This window comes from Helianthus annuus, chromosome 10 (genome assembly GCF_002127325.2).
Source record: "Helianthus annuus cultivar XRQ/B chromosome 10, HanXRQr2.0-SUNRISE, whole genome shotgun sequence".
Taxonomy (NCBI): Eukaryota; Viridiplantae; Streptophyta; class Magnoliopsida; order Asterales; family Asteraceae; genus Helianthus; species Helianthus annuus.
In genome coordinates, this window is record NC_035442.2 from 110,199,566 (window position 1) to 110,226,613 (window position 27,048).

The window sequence follows — 27,048 nt, forward strand, 5'->3', positions numbered from 1 at the left end:
GTTTTGCTTTGTAAACCATTTGAAAAACGATAACATCAAATGATATATATAGATAAGTGCAAGGTTAAACGAGTAACCAAGTAAAATGAGTTGAATATAATAAGTTGTTTTCTAAGACAATGTTTTATGAAAGGTATGTTATTGGTATAAAATGTTATATGTCTAAACTGAAATGATTTAGATAACGCTAAGATATGTAATATTATACAAACATTTATATATAGGAAGTACCAGCGGCGTATCCACCATGTTTGCATCATATTACATACTCCACGTTACTCAAACCATTTACCCAAACCAATCCACCAAGTAAATTGTTCATGTATAAACCAAATGTCAAGTGTTATTGTGTAAACCATGTTAAATGTTTATGTGCAATGAAAACCACCAAATGTGTATGTCAATGTCAACGTGTTTATGTTCAATGTAAACCATGTAATGTGTATCCCAAAATGTATCATGTATGGTAAGCGAAATGTATCAACTTAAACCATATGTAAATTTGCACAAAACAAGTCGTTGAAGTATCACGTGGTTTAAATCAACATTATGTTCTGTGGAAAAATGCATGCTCTATTGATATTAACATCTATGCGGTATTGTAAACTATGCATACATCCAAGCCTTGAGACTGCGGCGATAAACCCTTAAACAAATTAAAGGTTTATCTAAGTTATGTATATCGAATTCGGTCATTCCTTCCAGTCCTATCAAACCCAGGACTTCAGGAATGGGAATTCCTATGGTACCACTACCTACTAACGAACGGCGTGATCAATGTTAATGAATGTATTGTCCCATGTTAAACAAACCAAATGTAATAACAAAATGAAGGCATGTGATGTAAACAATTGTACTAAGTATGCTAAGTAAACATACGAAGCAGAAGTGCTCATGTAAATCAATGTGCCCATATGCTGAGTAAACATATGCAGCAGAAATGTTCATGTAAATCAATGTGTCCATATGCTGAGTAAACATATGCAACAGAAATGTTCATGTAAATCAATGTGTCCATATGCTGAGTAAACATATGCAACAGAAATGTTCATGTAAATCAATGTGTCCATATGCTGAGTAAACATATGCAACAGAAATGTAATGTAAATCAATGTACTAAGTACGCACACAATGGGCATACATAGCATAAAATGTAATGAAATCATGTACTATAATGTACTAATGAGCATAGCAGATATATGATGTGAAAACATGGAAAGCATGAAAGTAACAGATAGGCACATGTGTTTCACCCCAAAACAGTTGGAAAACAGTAAAAGAGGGGTTCAATGTACTCACCTGAGATTGCTTTGACTTCCTTGTAATATAACCAGATAATGCTAAAGATCACGGGATATCAAACGGCACCTAATAGGTAGCTATGTTAATATACCGGACCAAATCGGAAGGATCGGATAGCATGCGGGTTCGTAAACCAAACGAGTATGGGGACTCGTGTAATATGGTTTAACAAAGCCTACATACTAAAATGAAACCTAGCCTAAGTGCTTGCGACCCATCACGACCCGTTTAGAGAGCTTATGCTACCCTAACGCGTCGTTCGCGTAGAACGCGTATGGAACGCCTAACATCGTGACCACAAGGTATATCCTCGGAAGGTTATAGCTATGGTCACCTAATGTGTTTGGTCGGATCCTAATGATCGACCAAATAGGTCGGGTTCGAGAGTATAAGCGATGGTTTAGATCGCTTACCTTACGACCCTATATAAGCACTATACTAAAAGTGACGAGCTAAGCATGTTAGAACATGCTTAACTAAGTTTAGAAAATAGGTTTGGCATCAAAACAAACGGCTTTGATGCTCACGAGTAGTTTGGTTACAAAACACGCAAGAATGCGCATTTTGGCCGAAACTACGACTCGTCACTGAGCCTAGATAACGGGGTAATCAGTAGGTATGGTCACTATGGACCATAACCATCGTGATCACGCTCACGTTATGAAGTTCCAACGAACTTCGCATCGACCATAAGCTGGTCAATGCAGAAAGTCAACAAAACGTCGACTTTCGGACTTGAAAAGCGATAAAACAATGAAAGAATACTTACGGAGAGTCCCCGAATGCTAATCGAGATCAGAGAAACTCAGGTATGAAGCAATACTTCAACTTAGAGCTTTTTAGATCTGATTCTTGTGATTCTTACACAAAAGGGGGGGGTATTTATAGGAAAAGTGGAACCGTTAGGATCGTTTTATCGAATATCGTGCCATGATCTTGTGCGTACATGTGTTACAATGCTAGATTCACTGAATATGACCCTTGGCCTTTCATTGGGTGAAAAGGCAATCGGACCTTTCGCGATTTGAAGAGCCAATCAGCATTAAATGTGGGTTCTACTGTACTGAGGACCCCTTACGGACCGTATGGGCTTTGGCTTACGGTCCGTAAGCCCCTAGTTTGGCAGATTTACCATTTTAGTCCCTGCAGCACCAAAACTTGGTATTTGATGCGTTTTTGGCACGTTTAAGCCCCGTTAACTCCATTTCAAAGCTCTAAAATGATGTTAAAGTATAGGGAACTAAAAATGTGCTCAAAAATATGTCGGATGTCAGTTCGTTTGGCCGTACGGTCGCGATGTTCGGTTAATTACGACGGAATGCGCATAAGCGCGAAAGACGATCCAAATTGCGCGACGAATGGATTTTTCTCATGCCAAACACTAAGACATAATACTAGGATGCTTACATAAATTTTTGGATGTCCGGATGTATTCAGAACGTAAGTTATGCGCGAAAGTGCAAACTTGTGCACTTTTTGACACTTTTAGCCCCTGAATGATCCAAAAGTTTGTTTTAGCATACCAAACCCCTCAAAGCCTATTTCTAAGCTATGTAAAGGATATTTATGGTATGTTTAACTTGTGGACATGTTCCGGAATGTTCGTTACAGTTCAAATTGGCATACTTTCGCAGTTTGTCAAGTTTAGTCCCTATAAGCGAATTAACTTGTTTTTGCCATACCAAAGCCTTCAAAACTTATTTCTAAGTTATGTAAAGGTTATTTAAGGTATGTTGAGTATATGTTGATGTTCCGGAGTATTTGTCGCATTAAACTGAGTACGTTTACGTACTAGTTTGCGTATAATTCTCCAGAAGGCGATGTAGAGTTTGAAATTGAACAAAAGTTAAAATACGAAAAATGTAAAACAAAATCAAACAATCATTGGGATAAAATAACATCGTTTTATTGATAATTGAACTGTTCATAATGATTACAAGCACAAATGTTACATTTTCGACCCTGCCCGTCAATTCCTGATATCTTGAATCATCACCTGAGTTAACAGGATCATCTGAATCCCCACCAGAAGTGGTGTTACCAATGAATGACTTAGGAACAGAGTCCCAAAAATCAGCCATTGATGCCCCTTGTTCTTGGTACTGGGGACTTCTTTCTTCAGCACTTGATAACCTTTTGATGTTGCCAGTAGTTAAAACAAACTCACTGGTGGTTCTCACTGGTGCTATTGAAGCAATTGCCTTCAAGGGAGTCTTATGAATGTAACCACTGTCCAAATGTAAACCAGTGGGTTCAACATTTGTAGTGGCGGCTCCACTTGAACTACTGACAGGAATTACTTGTAATTCCTACAGTTTGTTGCTGGGATAACAGAAGTGTCAACATCAGACCCAGTCACTTGTTGAAGTATACTCTCAGTAATAGGTGTTTGAGAGGAACTGGTTTGTGTCTGAGTAACATCAGCTGTATGCAACAAGGGTATAGTGGATGGTGGTATTATGTGAGGTGAGGGTAAAGGAGTTGAAAGAGACATGTCCTTGGGATCAGGACTGTGGAAGATGGATCCGAGTGGGTCCAGAGCTTCATATTGTGGGGTCCCTGTGCTTACAACCTGATCCTTTTGTGAGGATGCAGGAGGAGTTTGAGGCAAGGGTTGAGATCTTTCTTCCATCTGCTGTGAGGAAGTAGCAGCAGTGGTTATTGGTGACTTTTGTGCTGTCACTAGCATTGACTCTGGGATCTCATCTTCCAGAGTTGCCTTTGGTTTGGATTTGGTGGGCTTTCTGGATGTTTTTCCTTTTGTCTTTTTAGTGGTGGCAGGTGTGGGTTTCAAAACAGTGGGTTTGCTGTTTTGATCACCTGGAGCAGTGGGCTCAACAGCAGATTCCTGAGGAGCAGTTTCATCTGCTAAATTCTGCTCAGGCACCTCTGCTTTTGTTTTTATTGGTGCCAACATTCTAGAGAATGTTTCAGGTGTTAAGCAGTTTATTTTAAAAGAGGCACCTTGTTTGGGCAAATCTGCTTCTTTCTCTACAAATTTTTGTTCAAAATAGTAGCTTAAAAATCTTGGAAAGAGCAGAAATGCCTTATTATCAACATTTTTTACCAAATCATCAAATATTTCCTGGGAGTAATTAAAGTTTTTATTGTTTAAAATTGCATATCCCAGGCATTGAATTTTTGTTGGTATTTCACTAAAAGACGTTGTTTTATTAGAAACACACATTAGTAGTGTGTGAAATAAAAATCTGGGTGCAGAAGGAAAATAACCTTTTTGTAAGGTATCCCTTTTCGGTTGCTCTGCATAGCCCCTGTTTATGAAATCCTTTTTCAACTCGTCTTTAGAAAATGAGGTTTTTCCTTTCAAATCATCGAGTTTAAAGATTTCAGAAATAGATTGTGGAGAGATTTGAACCTTCTTACCCTTTATCGAGGAGTTGATGGCTGTGATGATGTCTCCTTGTTTTTCAAGGGTGGCATTTTTCCAGAACTCTCTCTGGGTTTGAAGATGAATGGGAGTGTCTGCTGTTATCAAAGTTTTGTACTTTGATGCAGATAAGATGTCAATGATGGAGTCGATGGTGTTGTCAGTTGTGGGTTTTGTGAGTATACCCACATAGTTGTGTGGAGATTTGTAGCGAATCTCTGTGGTTTCAGCGGCCATTTGAGTGGCGTCTGTTGAGGTGGAGGAAGAAGATGGTTTTGATTTTGACTTCGATTTTGGTTTCGTCATTTTTGATGAAGAAAATCGAAGAAGGTTTTGTGAGGAAGAGTGGGAAACTGCTTTATGAAGAGAATGTTTGGAATTCAATTCGACAGTGTGAGCCTCTGTTTGGGTTTAATCAGGGTTTTATTTTAGGGAAAAAGTGAATGCTGATGTGGCAGCGGTTATAATGATCTGACGGCTAAAAGCTGACCACGTGCCAACCCTGATGAAACGGTAAATAATGGAGGACAGTTGTTTTGACAACCACTGATGGATCAAGCATCAGTAGTTACAACTGTAATGAAATGAAGCAGTGGGTGTATCAGTGGATAGAACAATGATTTTAAACATCAGTGTTTTAGAAAGAGCACGGGTTGACTATCAGCAGTGGATAGACTTTAGAGAGCAGACATTGAGGCACAACAGCATTTAAGGTACAATAGTGGTTGAAGACTATAATGAGGATCATTTGTATAACAACTGTTTGTGCAGCAGTGTTTTGACTTTTGACAAATAATTTTAGCATCTGCTTGTTCAGATGTAGGAATTGATTTTGTCTTGTGAAAGCACAATATCTTATCTAGCATCTGTTGAGCACCAGAATTGATATTCTTAACAAAATACATTTTAGATGTATATTATCAAGATTAAATTGCCAGCAGTTATCTACAGAAATTTTTGTTCAAGGTTTTGCCACATGTTCATTATTCCAGACAGTGGTTTAGCATCCCAGATGATGAAGACATTTCTACTAAAGCTACTCATTTTGTGTCTAATTACTTGAACTAGAACATGAGTATCTCAGTAGTTCAAGATCAATTTGCAATCAATTATTGGTCTGTGACAACCAAACTTGAGGTTAACATGACCTTGATATGTGTGTCATTTTCTTTTGATCAGATTTAAGGATAGTAATTTCACACAAAAATTAAGAAAAAACGTCCTGACCGGTGAGAAACTTTTACTATATAAAAAAAATGAGTAAAAGTACAAAATATATTATCCAGGAAAAATGAGATAATATATCCGGTTTTATTTGAGAAAAACACCTTAAAAAAATTAAAGGATGTTTTGAAAATTTATCAAAAGGATCTGACAGCTTTTCAAATAAGTTCATGATCATATCATTCTCAAGTTATTTTGACCATTGTTTGGGGTCATTTTCTTGACAATTGATTGTAAATTCTTCTTTTAAGGACAATCACTGGAGATGCCATAGTTACCTGAACGACTCCTGTATTTGATGAAAGCACACAGTTGCATGATTCCATTGTTTTACTCAACTTTAACCTCAAGAGTGTTTTATGCTTATACTCTTTTATTTTGATTTCAAAAGTTTTGAGATAAACACACTTTGAGATTTGTTCATTTTCTTTTTCCCTTTTACCCTTCCCATTCACAAGTACATAAATACTCACTGGGAGATGTTATTTTGAAGAAGTTTAGTCCAGAATCATTTTGAAGTAATATTTTGAGAGATCTAGCCACATTTGTACATGTTTTATTACCAGATCTCACATTACGTATGATTTGGACTGTTTTGACACCTTATTTTTCTCAATGTGTTTTGACAAAGTTGATTTGGTCTTTTTGAAGATTCTCAACCTGCCTTTGAGCACATAAGAAATTTTGACTAAAGCTTTATTTCCCTCTTTCTATGTCAGCAGAACACTAATGTTTGGATGAACATAGGTTTTGCTGATCTGAGGTGCATGCTTCAGTGTAAAATATAAAAACATCACAAATTTCATAACAACAGTTGAAATCAATTTTGAATGAAGATGAGCACACCATAGTTACCATATAAGTTTCCAAATCTGGAAACTATGAGTGATTTGTGCATGAGATCACCAGTTGTATGAGATTTGTGAATCTTATGACATCTTGGTTGTTTTACAGAGCTTTTAAGTCATCATTTTGAACATGATTTCTCGTTACTCTGTTTTTCAACTGAATACAATCAACCTTAGTATCAATGAACTTTGAGCTGAACTGTTATGTCAAATTGATTGTTAGATCGAATTTGACTGTCCAAGCTCTGATACCAATTGTTAGGATCGGAGGCTCTCATGATTGTGTTTGTTTGTATAAATTGATCATTCAGAGAATATTAAACAGTGAAAAGTGCAGCGGAAATGAATACAAACTTTGTAAACACAATCCAAAGAAGAGAATAGTATGATAAACAATTGCTTCACATTAAGTCAAATGATTGAATTTCAAAGCAAATGATTACAAGCATGCTTACAATACTAAGCTCCCCCTCAGCCTGATACTCCAAGGTTGGTTGCACAAGATGAAAGGATTGGACTGGAGAAGAAGAATCTACTCAGTCAATCAAATGTAACAGTACAGGGTACTGCTCCATTTATAGGCAAACCAAACCACTGAAGCATCTCAGCTGACGTCACCATTATAGTGACATCTAACAAACTAACAATCTATATACACTGTTCTAAACAAACTACTGATATGAACCATCTGATTATCAGTACAATACAAAACAAGAGATAACAACTGCTTCACGTTCCATTGTTGTAGTCTGAGCACTGATGTTGAACTTCAGTGCTTTCTTCAAAGGTGATCAGTCTTTGAGTGGGCAGTGCTTGTGTCTTCAGCAATACTTAGGAAACAACAGTAGATAGAGCAACGGTGTTTGTCTTCAGCAGTCTTTAGAGTTTCATCAGTGTTTGGTTCATCAGTTGTTGTAGTGAGCAGTACTTAAGATCCATCAGCTGTTAGATTACCACTGTCAAGGGGAAAGCAAAGTGTAAACTGCTGCTTATTGAAGTCCTCTGATGTGATCCGGTTTTGGCTTTACATTATCTGTTCCTCTGGTAGGGTTCAATCCCAACAGAGAATCTGGTAGAATCAAGCTGTAGTAGTATGAACTCCTTGTCCTGAGCTCTGATACCACTTGTTGGACCGTTGTATGACCCGAAATAGTCAGTTAAGGTAGTTCATCTTTGCGTACAAAGGCGGAATCAGTGTATACAAAGTAACAACAGCTTTTCCTCTTTAATTCCTTCTCTATTGATGCTTTCTGAATGAATTTTGACAAAGTTTCAACACCACAAGCATGACCTGATTTCGCTCCAAGTTACAAATGAAATCACATGATAGGTATTTATACTTGGTCTGATTTCGCTCTTATGAATGCCTAATGAGCGAAATCCCATGTGACTTAAAAGCAAAATCACCTAAAGTACCTATGAGCGAAACCCTCTACTTACAATGTACATATGAGCGTAATACTAAGATCTGATTTTGCTTATGATGACACATATGTCATCATGAGCAAAATTAACATACTAAAACCCTAATTTCTGATTTTCAACTCCGTACAACCTATCTAGACCTAAGACTCAATACAAACGTAGTCAACAGACATTCAGTGCACCAACAAGATGTCATCATGGTGTTCTTCAAGAACATCATGTTTTGGCCTTAATCTACCATGAATAGCTCGGATCTAACCGATTTCCACAAAAACAAGCTAAGATCTATCACGGATCTAAACATTCACATGATGTAAAGGATTGAAAGCAAGATTTCCAACTTTCTTTCAACTCTTTTACACTCAATGCCTTCAAACCGGTAGAAACGGAGCTTGAGTCAACTCACCGATCATTCTAGTGGATGAGTGGTTCAAGATTCGGATTCTATCTACGAGGTTCACCGTCTTCGGGATAAACATCAAACTACCGTTCCGAGCAGTTTACCGGCCGGACTTGGCTGATTCCTGTCCGAGCAGGAGAGACAAGTAAGAATGAATGTTCCATGGTTTAGCTCGTTGACAAACTACCTCAATATAACGTCAAATCAACAGAACAGCCAAGTGTTAGACGAACAGGCCGACCAGGTCAGGATGCTGACCGAACGGTTAGGCTGTTCGAACGAACAGCCCAACCGATCGGACATGTCAGCCGATCGACCAGGCCAGCCGATCGGCTAGCATGTGGCCCCACAATTTGACAATTCTATGAAGTATAGTATTGAACAAGGTGATGTTCGATCGAACGAACTGATTGATGTCATTACTCATCGGATCATGAGATACTATGCTTCAACCCTTAATCGATTTTCAATTCGTTCGACGTATTGGAATGCCACCCGATCGAGCATGTTGTTCGATCGAGTATGCTATTCGATCGAGTGACATCCTGCTGAGGACTACTACTGAAGTTCCTGACCGATCGGTTAAGCTGGCCGATCGAACAAACCGTTCGATCGATCGACCTGAAAGGTAAGAACACTTCAATGTTCTCAAATACTACAACGAAAACTTCAAAAGGTCAAACCATCATACACAAACACATCCTACTCAAAGGAAGAAACAATCCACTCGAACAGTCCAGCCGATCGAGCCTACCGGCCGATTGAACAGACTGTCCGAACGGACTGTCCAGCCAAACGAACAACCCGTTCGATCGAACCTGTTGTTCGATCGACTAGGCTGTTCGACCCACTTTCATCGCCGTGCTATCGAACTGTTCAGGCTAACCCTACTCTCAAGCGCTCCCTTCAATCCATCAATCAATCGCTGTGAGTATACTCGATCCCTTTTTGCTTTTAGCACTTTTGGGTGTTACATACGTTACCTATATCAAAACACAATCGATCGCACTACTCAAGTTATCTGAACGCTAACTAATATGCATGTATTACGTGACTAAATGAATGCTTGTTGATTGTGTTTACACGTGGAATGTTGTCTACCTGCCTTAACGACGTAGTATTATAGTTTGGACTCAGCACCCGTTCACACGGGGGTTGTTAAGGACAATTACTTGCATGGATTACGGTGGTAATCATGTATTGCGAACTGTCTCGGACAGTCAACCTGCAGGCATTGGTATCGATGATCCATGTCGATAATTAACATGCTTCGTTTTCCTCTGTGTACGTGCTGGTTATGCGTAAACTATTCGAACTCTATATGCTATTATCAAACTTGTATGCTCACCTTTACATTATATGTATTGACTTTATTTTAACGTATGTGACAGGTGTTTAAGATGTTTGCTTGCTAGGAAAGCGAGGCTAGAATAAAGCTTTAGAGGCCCCCAACAAATAGTTGTCTGTTAGGAAAAAGCAACTAGAGCATAGTTGTCTGTAGATCTTGTCAGGCTGGGTCTTTAGGAGCATTTGAACAATATTTATTTGTCTTAGTTAAATCTGAGTTGTCGGAACAGAGTATTTGACTGGTTGTTATCTGTAATAATTTGTTTGTTATTTGGGACACGGTATGGGACGTGTTATTTAAACTGAATAGTGATGATAATTGTTATGAAAACTTCTGGACAATCTGTTTCGCTCAGTGCCATGCCCCGATGATTCCGCCATCGGTTTGGGTGTGACACTTTCATTCATTTCATGTTTCGAATCCGTCTCGCGCCCTACTACCTAATTCTAACGGACATACATGTAACAATTATCATGGTCTCACGAACGTCATATGTTTCTTGTGTACTGGCCAGGTACACAATCCACATACTAGTTTTATGTCTTCGTGTAATCATCACCTTATGTCCGAAGAATTAGGTTTCGGCACGTGTAACATTTTCAAAACTTCATTACCTTTCTATTATTATATTTCATTTAAAATCTTCCTTCATTTGATAGATTTTACCATTACATGCACCCACATGTTAACTTTACGTACCTGGGGTCAATTTGTCTTATTACATGCCTTGGTGTCGGTCCTAGACCGCATTCACGGATCATCCTATCCAAGCAATTATGCTTAACTTACACATAACATACTGTTAGTTTTCTTTAAATACATACTTAAGTACATACTTACCTTTGCTTCTACCCTTAGATCTTGATCGAGTCTCAGATTGTACGGGTTCCTTGTCACAAGGGCACACAGGTTTGAGTTCAAGTATTTACCTCCTCATACTTGATTTCCCTCAAACCAGGGCTCTGATACCAACTTGTAAGACCCTAACTTAAGTTTATTCTTATTAATGACACAACGGAAAACGAGTCTTAAAATTTCTTTTCTTCAATAACAACATTACTTACGTGAGGGCCCAATTACATAATGTCAAAACGTTTTCCAGAAGGAATATACAACACTCATATGAAAAAATTAACGCTTCAAGCGATACATAATTCAAACTACGCGACCATTTCTCCATACAATTTGCGCTCTATGACTTGATTTATGCCCACATGTCTTCGTTAGTGATAGAAGAATTTCCGTGCGATACGTGTGGACATCACATATAACTTATTCATTAGTCATTAACACACCATACGACATTATTCTACATAATAGGGAGCTGTTTAACAATCTATGATGTAAACATAGATTCATTCAAGCATTCTCTTAAACTCTCTTATCCCAACTTCGGCTTAATCCTTCATAACCCGACAAGCTCATACCTGCATTGCCTTCAAATCTCAAGCACAACATTAGTAAACGTCAATGTCCAAGTGTGTTGAAAACATTCATCCATGCCTTAAAAACATCTCACATTCACACATGTAAACATTCCTAATTCCTACATACATACAAACATACATACCTGCATATATATATATATATATACACACACACATATTCACATATCCACACATACATACGAGCTCTCGCCTACCACTTTTAATCACTTAAATGCATATACCTTTACATAATCACGACTTAAATGATTTAAATTCTATACTTACCATCCTACATATCCATTCATTCTTAGACTCAATTACTTATAGACTTCCTTCACTAACACGAAAGGAAAATCCATACTTTCGTTATCCGGAGGCTCATAACATCACTTGTGTTCTAGACCGGCTTTAAAATAAATTATGGGACATTGGAAATCATTAAAACATCGAGTCTGGATGCGAAATCAAACAAGAAATGGTTTTGATAACTTAATAATGCATAGAAACAAGTCTCATGAGTCAAAACAACAAAATTCAAACAAATTTTGGAAATTTAGGGCGTCGTCGTACGCGACGGGTAAAAAGGGTAGACGTCGCGCGACGCCAAGCCCCTTTTTCGACAGAAACTCATTTTTCTTGAGCTGTAGATTCCCAGCTCAAAATACTCAAACACAAAAAGCATAAAACTTGCATAACTTTCGATTTACCCATCCGTTTTACGATACGTTTTTCCTACGTGATCGTAATTTAATTCTCCATTAAAGGGGGTTAAAATTCAACATTTAAACTAAAAGAAATTCTAAATTTTTAAGCATTCGGCTTACTAATCAAATTCATCATTTTGACCCGTTCATATTTTCATCAAACAACTCATTTATTCTAACCCAAAACTTACAAGATTATTATAACTATAATACTTTTACATTATTCGGAGTTTCGTACTTAAAGTTTACACACCCGATACCCGGTGTGCGTTAAACTCATTCTTTTCATTCAATTCTTACGAAATCAACTTTGTTAATAAAATTTCCTTTCACGAAATTGTTTATCCATTAGTCATAACTCACGGCCGAGTTATTTTACTTTTAATCCGCGTCTCCGTTTCTCAATTAACATACTTATGAACAATTTTACCCATTACCCGGTTATAATTTCGTAGCCATTACTTTGGCATTATCCCGTTGTCTCAACAAGACCTCATTTTGACCCGATCGGACTACTTAGCTAAAATCATCATTTTCATGCAACCAAAACCATATTTTCTTCAATAGTCATCATGCTTTATTAGTTAGACGCTACCTTACTTAAACCAACTAAGAAGTGATTTCGGAAATCACTTACCTTATGCATCTGTGTTTGTATCCGTTTCCTTGCCTCCTCTTGACCCGTTAGCCTTTCATGCTTGAGTCCGTCTCGACATAATTCTTATACTTTCATGTCACCAAAATCACATTCTCGTTAGCATACACAGTTGTACATGTTAACGATCATATCAATCGCATATTTCACATTTGACTTTCATTAGTCACTTCTAAGTAGCATAAGACATATAACCAAATTCATATCCTTTTAAACTCATGCAATTCATCAGGCCATTCCATATCACGTGTTGTGACATAACATGTACCATACAACTTCCTATAATCCTAACTTTACAACAACAAATCCAATCATGCTTCTTATACATAGTTGACTTTCAGAAGTCAACAATTCATCATATGAGCTTTCGGCTTATACTCATATATCCGTAACATTCTAATAAGCTTTACGAATGACACTATATACATCAAGCCGTTTCATATAATTTCACCTCCTAGCTACACTTAGACATTTCATCATACACTTGGTGTGCATATTACTTTCTATGCACATAGTACAAGTATTTTATGCATAATATTACTAGTTCATATCATGATCATCAAATTCCACAAAATTTACATAGCTTTCAATCTAAATCAAGTTCATTTATCAATTTACTCTAATACACAATTCATACTTCAATATTACATCAATTCTTTTCACCTTCATGATCATCAAGTTTCATCATAATCCTACATCAAGTGGGTTTCACTTCAAATCATTCTAGTGAGCAAAATTAAACATAATTAACCTTCTATATGATGATTCTAACCAATATTCATGCCTAATTTCATACAAATTCACGAATTACTACATAACCCACTTCATACAAGATCACCAATCTAAATTTTAAAACATACCTCATGATCCGCTGGTGTAGGTGATCATTAATTCATGTTCATTCATGAATTTAAGCCTCGATTCACCCTTCAATTTGATGATCTTTCATAATTAGGGTTTGGCTCCCCCTTGTGTTCTTCTGATCATTCCAGAACACACACGAAGTGTGTGTTTGTGTGTGTTAAATTTTTACTTTAATAATTCAACTTTCATCTTATCCTACTTTAGTCCCTCATGTTTGCCACTAAAACATAATTGGCACAACTTTCATCCTTTAATAGTTTTTACCATACACTTAACTAGGTTAAATAGCTTAGTTATTTATTTCATGTTATATTATACTAGAACCTAAGGCGAATATAAACATTCGAATTTTGGGGCGTTACAGCATTAGAATGGAAAAAGATACCGATACCCTCACATGGGGTCAGCGTGACCTGATTTAACGTTAAAATTTAAACGAGTTAGGGGTAAATGACATATGGTGTAAGATTTGGTAAACATAAAGTATAAATCCCGTCAATTTTAAAGACAAACTTTAACTTTTGAAAATTGATAAAAAAACATAAAAGACGATTTTTATACTTTACTCTTATTTTGATCACATCAATGGATAAAAATAGTATGCAACTCTAAACGAAATTATTTTTTTAATGGTTTGAATTTTTGTCACCAATAAGATTTGAACCTTCATTATATCAAAAGGCAAAGCCTTATCCAACACCTTGATACCATTAGGCCAACGACGCTTTGGTTCTAAAAGAAATTTTATAGCTTCTAATACACCAAACTTGCTTATTTGATTATGATAAAAGATCATGTACAAGAGAGAATTCTTGTACGAAGTGTAGGAGACAAGTTCAACCATTGATCTCCCAAGATCAATGACTCAAAACTAGGCAATGACATTTTCGTAATTATGAGGTTCAAACAATTGAACAAACAAATAGAGAAAAGGTATCCTGGTCATTTTTCAGTTAAACTGCTTCCTCCTTGATTTTCAAAAGGCTATAACTTTTTCATACGTTATATTTTTTTAATTACATTGCATTAACGAGCATTTAATTTTCTTTAATTTGAGAACCTATTGCTATAGTTTTCTTATAAAAAATTAACATGATTTTGAATACCCATTACGTGATTTTGAAAACCCAGCACATGACTACGTGATTTTGAATACCCATTATGTGATTACTTGATTTCATTATGGTATGTGAAACCACACTAAGTGATTACGTAATTACATAACAATAGTTGACTATATATTATTACGTGGCTACGTGATTTTGAATACCCATTTCGTGATTACGTGATTTCATTATAGTATATTTTATGTGAAACCACACTGAGTGATTACGTTGTAAGCATAATTGTAATAACATTAGTTATAACAAATCATATTGAATGTGTAATCAAGTAATTGATTTATATTGGATGTGTAATCACGTAATAGGTATTCAAAATCACGTAGTCATGTGCTGGGTATTCAAAATCACGTAATCAGTGATGGACTAATGAGTATTCAAAATCATGTAACTTTTTTTAAAAGAAACTATAGCAATAGGCTGCTTGAATTAAAGAGAATGAAATGACCGTTAATACGGTGTAATTTAAAAAAAATATTAACGTATGAAAAAGCTATAGCCGTTTGAAAATCAAGGGCGATGTTCACTTAGGAAATGACAAGAATACCCTTCTTGCCAATAACACATCTCTTTCTCTAATTCTCACATACACTTCATATAAAATTGTTGTCTTGTACAAGATCCAACCTCATTTAATTATTTTATGGTTTTAGTCTCTTTTCTTAAGACCATGCGTAGTCGTCCGTTTTTTGGGCGTATTTTCGAAAATAACGCCCCACCACGCCGGAATCTCCGCCCCCATGGGCGTTTTTCAACCAACAATTTGCCGGAGCGTTATTAAAACAACGCCTGAGAAAATTTTGATGGCCAATGATAATTATTTGTTTTAAAAATTAAAAAAGAAATAATAATTCGGTAATTATGAGAGTGCCACGTATCGAACAACGCCAAGTGTGGGGCCATTATCCCACTACGCCCATTTTTTCAAAATGCCCCTTTACTGACTAGGACGATACATGACGGACAACACCCAAAAATTAGGCATTATTTACCATAACCACTATTAACACCTAATAACTTGTTAGCTCTATATAAGCTTTTCCAAACTTTTATACAAATTGCAAGCTACAAGCCTACAACCAATAGCTCATTCCCTTTTTATCACCTAATAACTTGTCAACTATATATAAGCTTTTTCAAACTTTTATACAAATTGCAAGCTACAAGCCTACGACCAATAGCTCATAGATAAAACAAACAACTACTCCTACCCTTGTATTTTCAAACATTAGACCATGAAAGACATAAATAATGCCCCTATACATTCTTATAGAGATATGGACATTCTATACATACATTCTTAGCTGACTATTTTTATTAGTCTATACTACAAATACGGGTTTTTTTTTTTTTGAAGGGTGACTTTCAATATGTACGTGGACCATTGGTCACCGGGTTCCCGTCTAGGACGGTTACCCGTCAGCCCAGCTTCGCAGACGCGATGTTCTATCGGGCCCCGGCTGCCGCTCTGACTGACCTTCGCCCGGAAACCATACTACCCTCACACGAGAGACTCGATGGGGTAACAGCTGGATGAAAACCGGGTTGCCCTCAGGACCACACCATGCCTCGGTAAGAACGATCCATCATTAGGACGTCCTCCCCCCATAACACCGCAGCCGTGGATCGAACCGGTGACCTCCAAGGAGGAACCGGCCCAACCCCACCACATGGGACCAACTGGGCTAGGGGTTCGGATTACAATTGATTTTGGTTCTAAATTATTGTATATTATTCTTTGTAAGATAAAAACCAAGTTTAGTGTAGATTAAAAAAAAAAGATTCAACATCAAAAGTACTATCAAAGCCGGGAAAAAACCAAAGGAATGTCATTGCTTGCTTTCACTATGTACAATTCTAATTACCTTTACCTATAACAACAAAAGCCAACGGGTAGGGAATAGTGTTTCCCTATCATTAGAGGTGAGCAGAAAACCGAAATATCCGAACTGTAACCGAAATAACTGACAAAACCGAACCGAAAAAACTGAACCGAAACAAAAACCGACGATTTGGTTTTCAGATTTTTAATAACCGAAAATTTCGGTTCGGTTTTCAGATAATCATTTTCAATAACCGAAAAAAACCGAACCGAACCGAAACAAAAAAAACATATATTTTTATCTTTAAGTTTAAGTGTTTAACCCATGCTATTAGAAATTATTAATTTTATTCTTGAATATTAAGTACTTATAATAAAAACATTAACATGTTTATTTATAATTGAGATGATTTATTTATTGCCTATAACAAATAACAAAATTTAATATAAAAATTAAACAATCTTTAAAGTATTATAAAACAAAAGTCCTAATTAAAACTTTAAAGAAACATAAAAATAGATTAGAATGTTAGGTTTATGTAAACATTTTTAGTTAAAAAGATTAAGTAAAATAACTTAAATATAACCATATAAGAAAGATTCTTAAATTTTAAATTATACTTTTTTTTTATTTTTTAATCTTACTTACTTTTGTTTCAAAAACCGAAATAACCGAAAAACCAAACCAAATCGGTGTAAAAACCGAAAAAACCGAAACCGAAAAGTTTTGAAAAACCGAAAACCGACATTTTGGTATCGGTTTTGATTTTGCCCAAAAACCGAACCGAACCGAACCGTGCACACCCCTAAGCTAAGTTGTCTGACACTTCCTCATTGGTGCAACTAACTTACGATTGTGCCCTGTTTAAATTTACAGTTTTACTATTGGTTTTGGTTTTTTTTTTTCCTCCTAGCTAAATTACGATTTTGCACTCAGTTTAAATTTACAGTTTTACCATCGTTTTTTGTTTTTTTCTCCTGTCAAATTACGATTTTGTTCCCAAGTGTAAAATTACAGTCACGCGATCGTTTTAATTTTTTTATTTTTTTTTTTTGACAAAATTATGGTAGTGTTTAAGTTTAATTGGTTAACTCGGTGTGATTTTTATTCGTGCCAGACGGCTGTCCGACACACGCTCATTGTACTGAAAAAATACAATTTTGCCTTCACTTTAAATTATAGTCTTTCCATCGTTTTAGTTTTTTTAGCAAAAGTACGGTAGTGTTTTGTTTTAATTGGTTGACTCGATATATTTTTTAGATCGTGTTATGAGTAGTATGTACAAGTAATCAAAACACAGACGTACATGTTACGAGAGAGAAATATTCGGTTTAGTGCCCTGCAACGCGAGCAACGCAAAAACTAGTTAAACGCATAGGCGCTTAAAGGAGGCACCATCATAAGTCCACGTAACATCTAATATGACATTATCACTTACTAGTTACTAGTGAAACATCCTTTTATCATTAACTTAAGTCATCTATGGTCGTTACTAAGGTAATTTTGGGTGAAAATAGTAGGAAAAATGGGAGCACAAAGATCTACCATATAACCCTCGACCCAAAGCACAATCACATTGGCTGATTGGATAACATCTTCTTATTCACATGGATTAAATGAACCTTGGTGGTGGATAATGTTTAATTTTGATTACTCATTTGATCTATGTTGGCTACTTATATGTCCGACTTAAATTTGCTTGAAATAAACAAATAATTTTTATTTTGTTATTTGTGCATTACGTGAGCGGTTCATGCATACCTTGTTGGTCCACCATAAGTTATATGTTGTTACAAATTGTATCCCATACTGAGTTAGTGATTCACATCGGTTAGAGAGGGTAAGTCGTCTTCGTTTCGTAGGGCTCCCGGTTTTAATGTTGTGTGATTCACGTCTTCTCAAGCTTTGGATAGCATTTGTAAAACCATACACAAATCGTTGGAAGGTTCATCGAGCCATTAGCCAAAGACCCCCTGTGACGCTTCAACGGTCGAGTCAGTTACTCAGCTAGAAGAAGGGGTGAACAAACATCATGTGCATATGAACATCACAAGAATAATTAATACCAATCACTATTTAAAGTTTATAAATGAACTAAGAGACTTAATGAAAACTAAATAATAGAAACCTAACTATACTAATATTATGCACCTTATAAATATAGAATAATCCATTCTCACTTAATTCACAATAATAATTTACAACACAGAGCAATCACGATAAGGGTGATGTTATATAAATCAACTTACTTTATAGATAGTCAGCTTTACCAATTTGATAATAATGTTACATGTTCCTAGCTAAAAGCATTTTCATGATTTTTTTATTATATTTATTGATGACATGACATTTAAATGTTTATGTTGGCTTGATTTGGAATCTTATTAATATATTATTTTTTCGAAATTGTTATTATCTCCATGTTTAAAGTATCACTAGCAACCAATACTTACACCATGTTCTAAGACCATGTATAGTAAAGACGTCAAACCATAGCAAAGTCTTAGGGTGCTAAACACCGCTCCCCACTGCCAATGGGGGAGCCAATGAACCCATTGCAAAAAAAGTAGTTGGCATGAAGGAGGCAAGAGGTGAGGTCTACTATACACACTAGTACAGAAGTGAGCATTAGACACGGTTAAAATAGTTTTTAGTCGCGGTTTGAAACCGCGACTTAAAATGCCGTGGCTAAAAATGTGTTTTTTATAAGACGCGGTTTGCTAAACCCTGTCTTAAACTAAACCACCGCGACTAAAAAGAAGTTGATACTTTTATGGAAATGTTTTTAGTCGGCATTATGAACCGCGACTTAAAATCGTTTTACAATTTTAGGAAAAGTTTTTAGTCAGTGTTGGATGAACCGCGACTTAAAGTCGTTTTACAATTTTAGGAAAGGTTTTAGTCGGTGTTGGATGAACCGCGACTGATGACCAATGCTGTAAGAATGACAAATTATGCTGTCAAATTTCAAACAAAAATCTGTATTAAAAAAGAGATATGAAAAAATGACATAATATGCAGTAAAAAAAATAATCTGCACTCCAGCATAGACGTCAAATCCAATCAATCCTTTTATATATTCAACGTAATCAAATCCGGACAAGTAAAAAGTGAACCAATACACATTTAACCCGAAAGTCTACAAGATTAATTGGTAAAATAACAATTCACTACTTAATCTATTTAAAACCATAAACAAACTATATTTAAACTAAGGAATACCCAACCCGTCAAATAAAATTGGCATCAATTCCTTCAACGTCTTTTCTATATCTTCATTTGTAACCTCTTTCGTGTCGTTCCACATCTAAAAAAATAGAAAATATTATAATTATTAGAAATTAGTTAACATCAACGAACAAATTGTTACAAACACATAACTACTCGTATGTGTGTGTGAGCATTTTTGCGCATGTTATCTTGTATATACTTATGCACATCTAAAAAATAATTAAGAAATAGACTTACTTTCGGAAATTGCTTTTGATACACATTGACAAAGTCGAACATAGATTGAAGAAGTATATAGCCGCATTCCCATGTCTCAGCTTGTTGATTGCACTACAATAAATTAACAATTATTACTTATTCAAAATTTTTGAAAATCAAACTAAGAAATCGAAAACAAACTTACATTAACCATATCAAATGTGGGTTTTATTGGCAGCAAGGCGCTTTCAATCACACTTGTAAGACGACAGTGGCTAGGATTCTTGTTGCCCTCTTTGAATAGTTGATCTAAAATATATACCCGTCGTACTTTTATGACAATAATGAACAAAGTCCAATGTCCAATACAAAAAGTAAAGTTAAAGCATAGTTAATGAATTGTACTAATAAAACAAAGAAAGTTAATTAGATTAGACTTACTCGGCACAATAAGGTACAATGATGAATTCGTTATCATCACGATAACGCACCATAGTCCTAATGTGTTCTTCAACTTCTGCTCTCATTTCTCTACACATTTGACCACTGATTGTGTTCACGTTTAAGAAGGCACATCGGTTGTCTTTCACTACAAGAAAAATACCTTGTAGGGACGACATTTTTTTCAGCTTATAGGGAGGACATGTTGTCTCTATAGGCCTTTTTAACCTATAGAGACGACATATCGTCTCTATAAAATTTCTCTCAATAGCCTTGTCCCTATAGGCCAACAAAAGTCCCTATAGATGTTGCTATAGAAGAGTTTGTAGAGACGACATGTCATCCCTACAAGTTTGTGCAAAAAAAATTAAAAATTAAACTTAATATTTACTAAATAGAGACGACTTGTCATTTCAATAGGTTTTACTTTATAAGAAATAAAAAAAAAAAGATTTTCACCTATAGAGATGACATGTCGTCCATGTCGTCTCTATAGGTTCTCTTTAAAAAATAAAAATAAAAACATATAAGCCATATAGAGACGAGTTATCGTTTCTATAGGTTTTTCTTTATAAAAAATTCAAAAAAAAAAAAGATTTTAACCTACAGAGACGACTTGTTGTCTTTAAAAAAATTAGAAAACATTTTAGCGAAAATAGAGACGACTTGTCATTTTTATAGGTTTTTCTTTATATAGTAAAGAAAGATTTTCACCTATAAAGACCACTTGTTGTCTCTATAGGTTTTTCAAAAAAAAAAAAAGAAAAAAAAATTGGTCTCTATAGGTTTTTCAAAAAAAAAAAAGAAAAAAAAATCACCTATTGAGACGACTTGTTGTATCTATAGGTTTTTCAAAAAAAGAAAAAAAAATCACTTATTGAGACGACTTGTTGTCTCTACATATTTTCTTTTTAAAAAAATAATTTGTGGAGATGTTTAAATAAAAAAAATCCCAACAATCAAACTAAATAGTTAGCTATATTATGCTAAATTAATATAATAATAATAATAATATGTGAAAAAAATATAAAAAAAAAACTTCCGGTTCAAACGGGTCGAATCCGACGGGTTAAGAAAAGAAATTTGTACCTTAGTATATGTCTAAAGCTCCAAAGTGTCAAAGATTCACCACGGGATCATTGGTATCTACAACGAGCATTGTAAATTGTTAATTAGAATAAACTAGATGGAACCCCTGCCAAAAGGGTCAAAATCCAATAAGTGTCAAAATATAGCACAAAACTAACAAATGTTTGAAATAAATATTCAAAACTTCGTTCGTGAACCTCTTCCACAATCATCATGTGAGTAAAATGATCCTCGTGTTAACTCTTTTTTAACAATGATAGTAGCAGTTACCTGTAAAAAAATAAACACCATGATCCTCGTGTTAACTCTTTTTTAACAATGATAGTAGCAGTTACCTGTAAAAAAATAAACACCTTTCAATGTGCAAACAACTAGGACATTATTCAAGATGCAAACACTAAAATAGTGGTTTTCTATAGCCTTTGAGACTATATAGACCAATCAGATAGTTATAATAAGCAATCCCAAACACATTTGTGAGCTCATAAGTTGAGGATAGGATAATTGAATAGAATTTCAATGTTACCTTAGTATTGGAAGAATGCCAAAAGGGTTGTTCTTTGACTTCCAACAGTTTTCTCATTTCCACCTCTACAACTTCTAGGTTCATGAAAAGCATTAAGTTCTAATTCATCTTCTAGCCATTTTACGTAGCTAGCAACCTAAAAAGGAAGGGAAAACACATAAAACTCATGTTCTTACCCGAAATGAAAATAATGATGACCAAACTAAAAAACTCCAGTTAGACATACAAGAGTTCTTTGAGATATGTGTTAAATACAATAACTTAAAAAATGTATGAAAGTCAAGATCAATTGAAAATTTGAAATACAAATGTATTGCATTATTATGAAACATGACAAATAACAACATTTACCTTCTACTTTTAGACTCAGCAGCCAATCTCACATCTGAGCATAAAAAAAAGTAGACGATGACAGAAGAGTCTAGCTTGGATTTGGATATAAAAAAAGTCAACTCTATGTTTTGCATTTGTAAGACATCTATCTTAGATACAAACTCTGCAGGAGGGGAGTATTTAATGAAATTGAACAAATGAGCATGTATAGTAAACTTAATTAAAAAATCTCGTAGTCATGATCAATGTAAACAAACTCGTTATTAAACACGAAGTAACTGAGTAAATTTATAGTATACGTACCTAAAGACGTTCGTTATTGGCATTTGGTGGTAAGATTTTACATGTACTCAGCATAACATGGCATACCTGTGCACCAATAATATTTTGGGAAACAAATACAATTGACTTTTGAAGTCATCCAAAGATTGATTTACAGTATGTTTGCGTTAGCCATTGTAAAAATAAAACCTAGTCCAGCTTTGACACCACAAATAAGCCCATCTACAAATCTTTACTATAGGATTCCGATGTATTCTTCCAACTAGTGGTATTTGATTGGTATATAAACAAAATCAAATTCTATACTCAATTCCAACTAGTAGATAAACACCGTATATTTCACAATCTCTATAATTTGGATTATTATAGCAAAATTCATTTGAAACACTAAATACCGATCTTCTTGATTTCATCATATAATTAAAATCTAGGACTCACAATGTCTAAGATGGATGAATCAAACAAAGAATGTTCTATGACTCGCCTGAAATAGCGACGGAGGTGGTGACGCGACGGGAATGGGGTGAGTGGTGGCGGTGGCGGCAGCAGAGGTGGTTGCGGTGGTAACGGCGGCAAGGGGGTTGCGATGGTGACAATGGAAAAATGTGGAAGTGGTGGTGACGACGGCAAGATGTGGGGATTGGTCAGAGGGGTTGCAAGACCTTGGCAGCAAGAGTCGGAGAAATGGGGTGAAGAATAGGAGGGAAATGAAAATAAGGGTAGATGTTTGGCGCTGGTTAGGGATGAGATATGAATTTTTTTGACCGGTCAACTCTACATAGGTTAATTAATTTAATTTCATTTCTTAAAACAATCCCAACAAAATGAAAATTGTATTTATAAAATTTAAGTGTAAATACCGGTACCGTACCGCACCGAACCGGTACCGAAAATGTTAAAAGTCGGTACCGAAAATGTACCCGGTTCGGTAATTTCGGTACCGGTACCTGGTACCATTTGCTCATCTCTAGTAACACATACACATACAGATGTACACACATACGCTGCAATTACATATACATAAACGCATACGTACAACCTCCACCACCATAATCATCGCGGTTACGAGCCCAATCACGACCAGATACATCCATAACTGTAACATTAACCGTTGGCTTGAATCTTTTATTGGTGAATGAAGCCGTAACATTAACCGTCGTTGTCTGGCTTGATGAAGTCGTAACCCTTATCATTGTGGAAGTAGATGACGACTCTGGTGAAGTCAGCATCAACCATTGTCAATGTGGCAAAAGGTATGGAGAGCGTGGGCAATGAAAAATGAGACCCTAACAGTTTATAGGTTCCTTTTGGGTTCAAGTGATTGGGGTGGGTTTCGTAGGCGGATGTTGGTGCAATCTAGGGTTCCGGTTAACTTTAGTTGGGGCTAGTTGTCACACCCCCAAAATCCACACGCGGAGTATCACCGCTTGGAGGCGTGACATAACCAGGATCAAGCCACCAATCATATTGAACATTGTAAGTAATAAATAAAATTCCTTTCAACAATACGAAAGGTGTTCAAAAGCCAACATAGTTAAGTGTTTAGCGGAAGCATAAACGTGAAAACCCAACCATACGTATTAAGTTCGAAAATGTTATAATATTTTAACATGGCATCCACTGTCCATGTCCCACAACAACCGCGCCTCCCTGTGCAAGCTCCATGGGTACCTATCGACCTGCAAGGCATGTAACAGAGAGTCAACAACAAAGTTGAGCGAGTTCACAGTTGGTTGTTCGGTTAATGAGTTCGTTTCAGAAGTTGTAAGTTCGTTTCATAACTATGCGTTACCCAATACCCTTGTCTCCAAACCTTTACAATAATAAGTGGGGGCTTCCCATGTTGTATGTACTAGACTAGTTGTATCTATAGGTGTCCTTCCCAATCCGAGGACAACAGTAAATATGAGTTTACGTAGGTTTTACGTAAGTGCCCTTCCCTAACCGAGGACAGTACGTAGCGAGTACGTAGGTTTAGCGCTGGTGTCCTTCCTATACCGAGGACATTAGTACGTAGGTTTTACGTAGATTCTAACACTGGTGTCCTTCCCAAACTGAGGACAATAGTACATAGGTTTTACGTAGGTGTTCGCACTGGCGTCCTTCCCAAACCGAGGACGGTAGTAAGTAGTCTAGTAGTGATGCAACTACGGGTAGTCATTCAATCCATTCCCAACCCACCGGGAATCTCATGCCTTGGAACGGGTGTGAACTCACCTTGGTTTGCTCGGTATGCTAAAGTATTTGCTCACAAATAATCAGTCAAGGCCTAGAGTACGCACGTATACATAATCAGTTTGTATTCACAAAGTTTAACTAACAGTCAAGATCACCACGTTTATATAAGTAACAACTTAGCACATAGCATTTACCAGTTACACAAGTTCATGCAAGTCATACTTATCATTAACAGCAGTTAATTAATCCAGTTAACTCTTAACAGATCTAACCAAGTTACTGTGCAGTTTACCCACTCGACGAAACACCCTTGTTTCGTCATGACATCCCTCGGCGAAACACACTTGTTTCGTCGTGTTCGTTTCGTCATCATTGGTTTCGGCGAAACGCATTTGTTTCGTCATGCCAGTTTCGTCGTGAATAGCGTTTTGTCTAAAATGTCAGTTACGTCACGTTATCAGTTACACAAAGAAACCCTAATCATTGTTAACATCCGTTTCACTCTGTTATCGATCAAACAGTTAACATGCAACACCAAGATCACCGATCTTCATATAGAAATCATATAACAAAATAATCAGTCACACGAACAGGTCTATATTCTACACTCGTGCATCATCTGAAAAACGTGATCAATAGCATCCATTTGAGTCAAGACAGTGGCCTAAACATCGGATATATTCATTAACAACAATACGCACAGAATTATGGATCAAATCATTAAACACCAATGAATTCCCTTCATACGGTTTCAAATCAACTAGTATTCGCTCAAGAATGTAAAAACCCTAATACATGTTTTTCGATTCTAGCATAACATAACCAAATCACTTAGCAAGCAATCCCATGAATCATCAATACACACAACATGACGAGTGACCCGGTTTATTGTTAAGACTAACCGTTTAGAAGAGAAAGAACGTCAAGATCTTCGAGAAGAGTAGTAGCAGCCGTCAGTTGGCAGAGGAGAAAGCTCTAGGGTTTCGATTTTGTTGCAAGCGTGGCGAATGAAGTTGTTCCGTATAACTTATACGTGCATAAGTGTACTGGGCCCTTAATGGGCTTCAGCGAATCACTGGGCCGGCGAAACACCCTGTTTCGTCGGGGTGAGGATGGCGAAACACATCTCCTTTTCGTCGAGATGTTTGTGACGAAGCTACTCTCCGTTTCGTCGGTGTGTTGATGACGAAACACACTTCTGTTTCATCAGGGTCATTCAAGGTTTAAGCAATTTAAGTTTTTCAAACAGGTTTCATGTTATATCACCAAACATATACATGAAACAATCACAATACGTTTTATCATTGCACAAACGTGTACGGTTACAAAACAAACAAGCAAACTACTAAACAATCAACGTGCAATTAATGCGAAGATGGAATCTTGGAAACTCGAGTTGTCACACTAGTGGCAGTGAGTGCGAACATTGTATTTGGTACGGTGGCCGTTGTGTAAGATGATGGAGTTTGGGGTTAGGGTTTGCGGTGGTGGGTTGTGGGTGCAAAAAATCATGGCACGCAAATCAAAACATTCTTTCTTATAAGAATCCTACACGTTGACACCTGGACTCCATAGGGTTTTAAGGTCATCTATCAATGGAACCAAATAAACATCAATGTCATTACCAGGTTGTTTCGGACCCTGAATCAACAACGACATAATTATGTAATTTTTTCATGCATAACCAAGGTGGAAGGTTGTAGATGCAAAGAAGAACCGGCCATATACTGTGGCGACTGCTCATGTTTCTGAAAGGGCTGATCCCGTCCGAGCTAAGTCCAAACCGTATGTTTCTAATCTCGTTGCCAAATTCTGGATGCCTATTATTAATAGTTCTCCATTGGGGTGAATCTGCCACATGTCTTAATTTTCCATCATTTATACGGTCATATGAATGCCAATGTAACAATTTTGCTTCCTTTTCGTTTGCAAATAATCGTTTCAGTCTCGGTATAATCGGGATATACCACAGCATTTTAGCCGGTGGTCCATTTTCCGTCACCTCATCGTCAACTTCATATGTTTCGCTTTTACGCTTATATCTAGATGCGTTACACTTAGAACATTTATGATGATTTTGGAACTCGTTTCTATACAACATACAATCATTTGGACATGCATGTATTCTTTCAACTTCCAATCCCATTGGGCACATCATTTTTTTGCTTGGTATAACAAAAGTGGTAACTCGTTACCTTCCGGAAGCATGTCATTTAATAGCACTAATAGATCTGTGAAACT

The 27,048-nt window shown here is 36.3% G+C and overlaps 1 protein-coding gene across 17 annotated transcripts; it reads right to left on the bottom strand.

Moving 5' to 3' along the window:
- Positions 1-19,578: 19,578 nt before the first annotated feature.
- Positions 19,579-23,319, bottom strand: LOC110885473. 17 transcript variants are annotated; one of them, XR_004869003.1, is made up of 9 exons: positions 23,068-23,319; positions 22,366-22,716; positions 22,015-22,150; positions 21,759-21,823; positions 21,489-21,545; positions 20,400-20,489; positions 20,164-20,288; positions 19,998-20,090; positions 19,579-19,836 (listed from the first exon to the last, which is right to left on the bottom strand). XR_004869003.1 is itself a non-coding variant. In XM_022133183.2 (6 exons), the coding sequence occupies exons 3-6, from the start codon at positions 20,434-20,436 to the stop codon at positions 19,741-19,743; spliced, it is 351 nt and encodes a 116-aa protein (XP_021988875.1). In that variant the 5' UTR covers positions 20,437-20,489; positions 21,489-21,545; positions 21,824-21,842; the 3' UTR covers positions 19,579-19,740. The 17 variants fall into 17 exon arrangements, 2 of the variants coding, with proteins under 2 accessions (XP_021988875.1, XP_035834376.1); XR_002562237.2 differs by having other exon boundaries at positions 22,366-22,510; positions 22,651-23,319; XR_004869004.1 differs by lacking the exon at positions 22,366-22,716.
- Between the last annotated feature and the right edge of the window lie 3,729 nt (positions 23,320-27,048).

Excerpts from the sequence above, each read along its gene's own strand:
- LOC110885473 (XM_022133183.2), bottom strand. The coding sequence starts at position 20,436 with ATGATAACGAATTCATCATTGTACCTTATTGTGCCGA. Across the intron at positions 20,091-20,163 it reads CCACATTTGATATGGTTAAT|TGCAATCAACAAGCTGAGAC; the intron begins GTAAGTTTGTTT and ends AATTTATTGTAG. Across the intron at positions 19,837-19,997 it reads ATCAAAAGCAATTTCCGAAA|ATGTGGAACGACACGAAAGA; the intron begins GTAAGTCTATTT and ends CTATTTTTTTAG.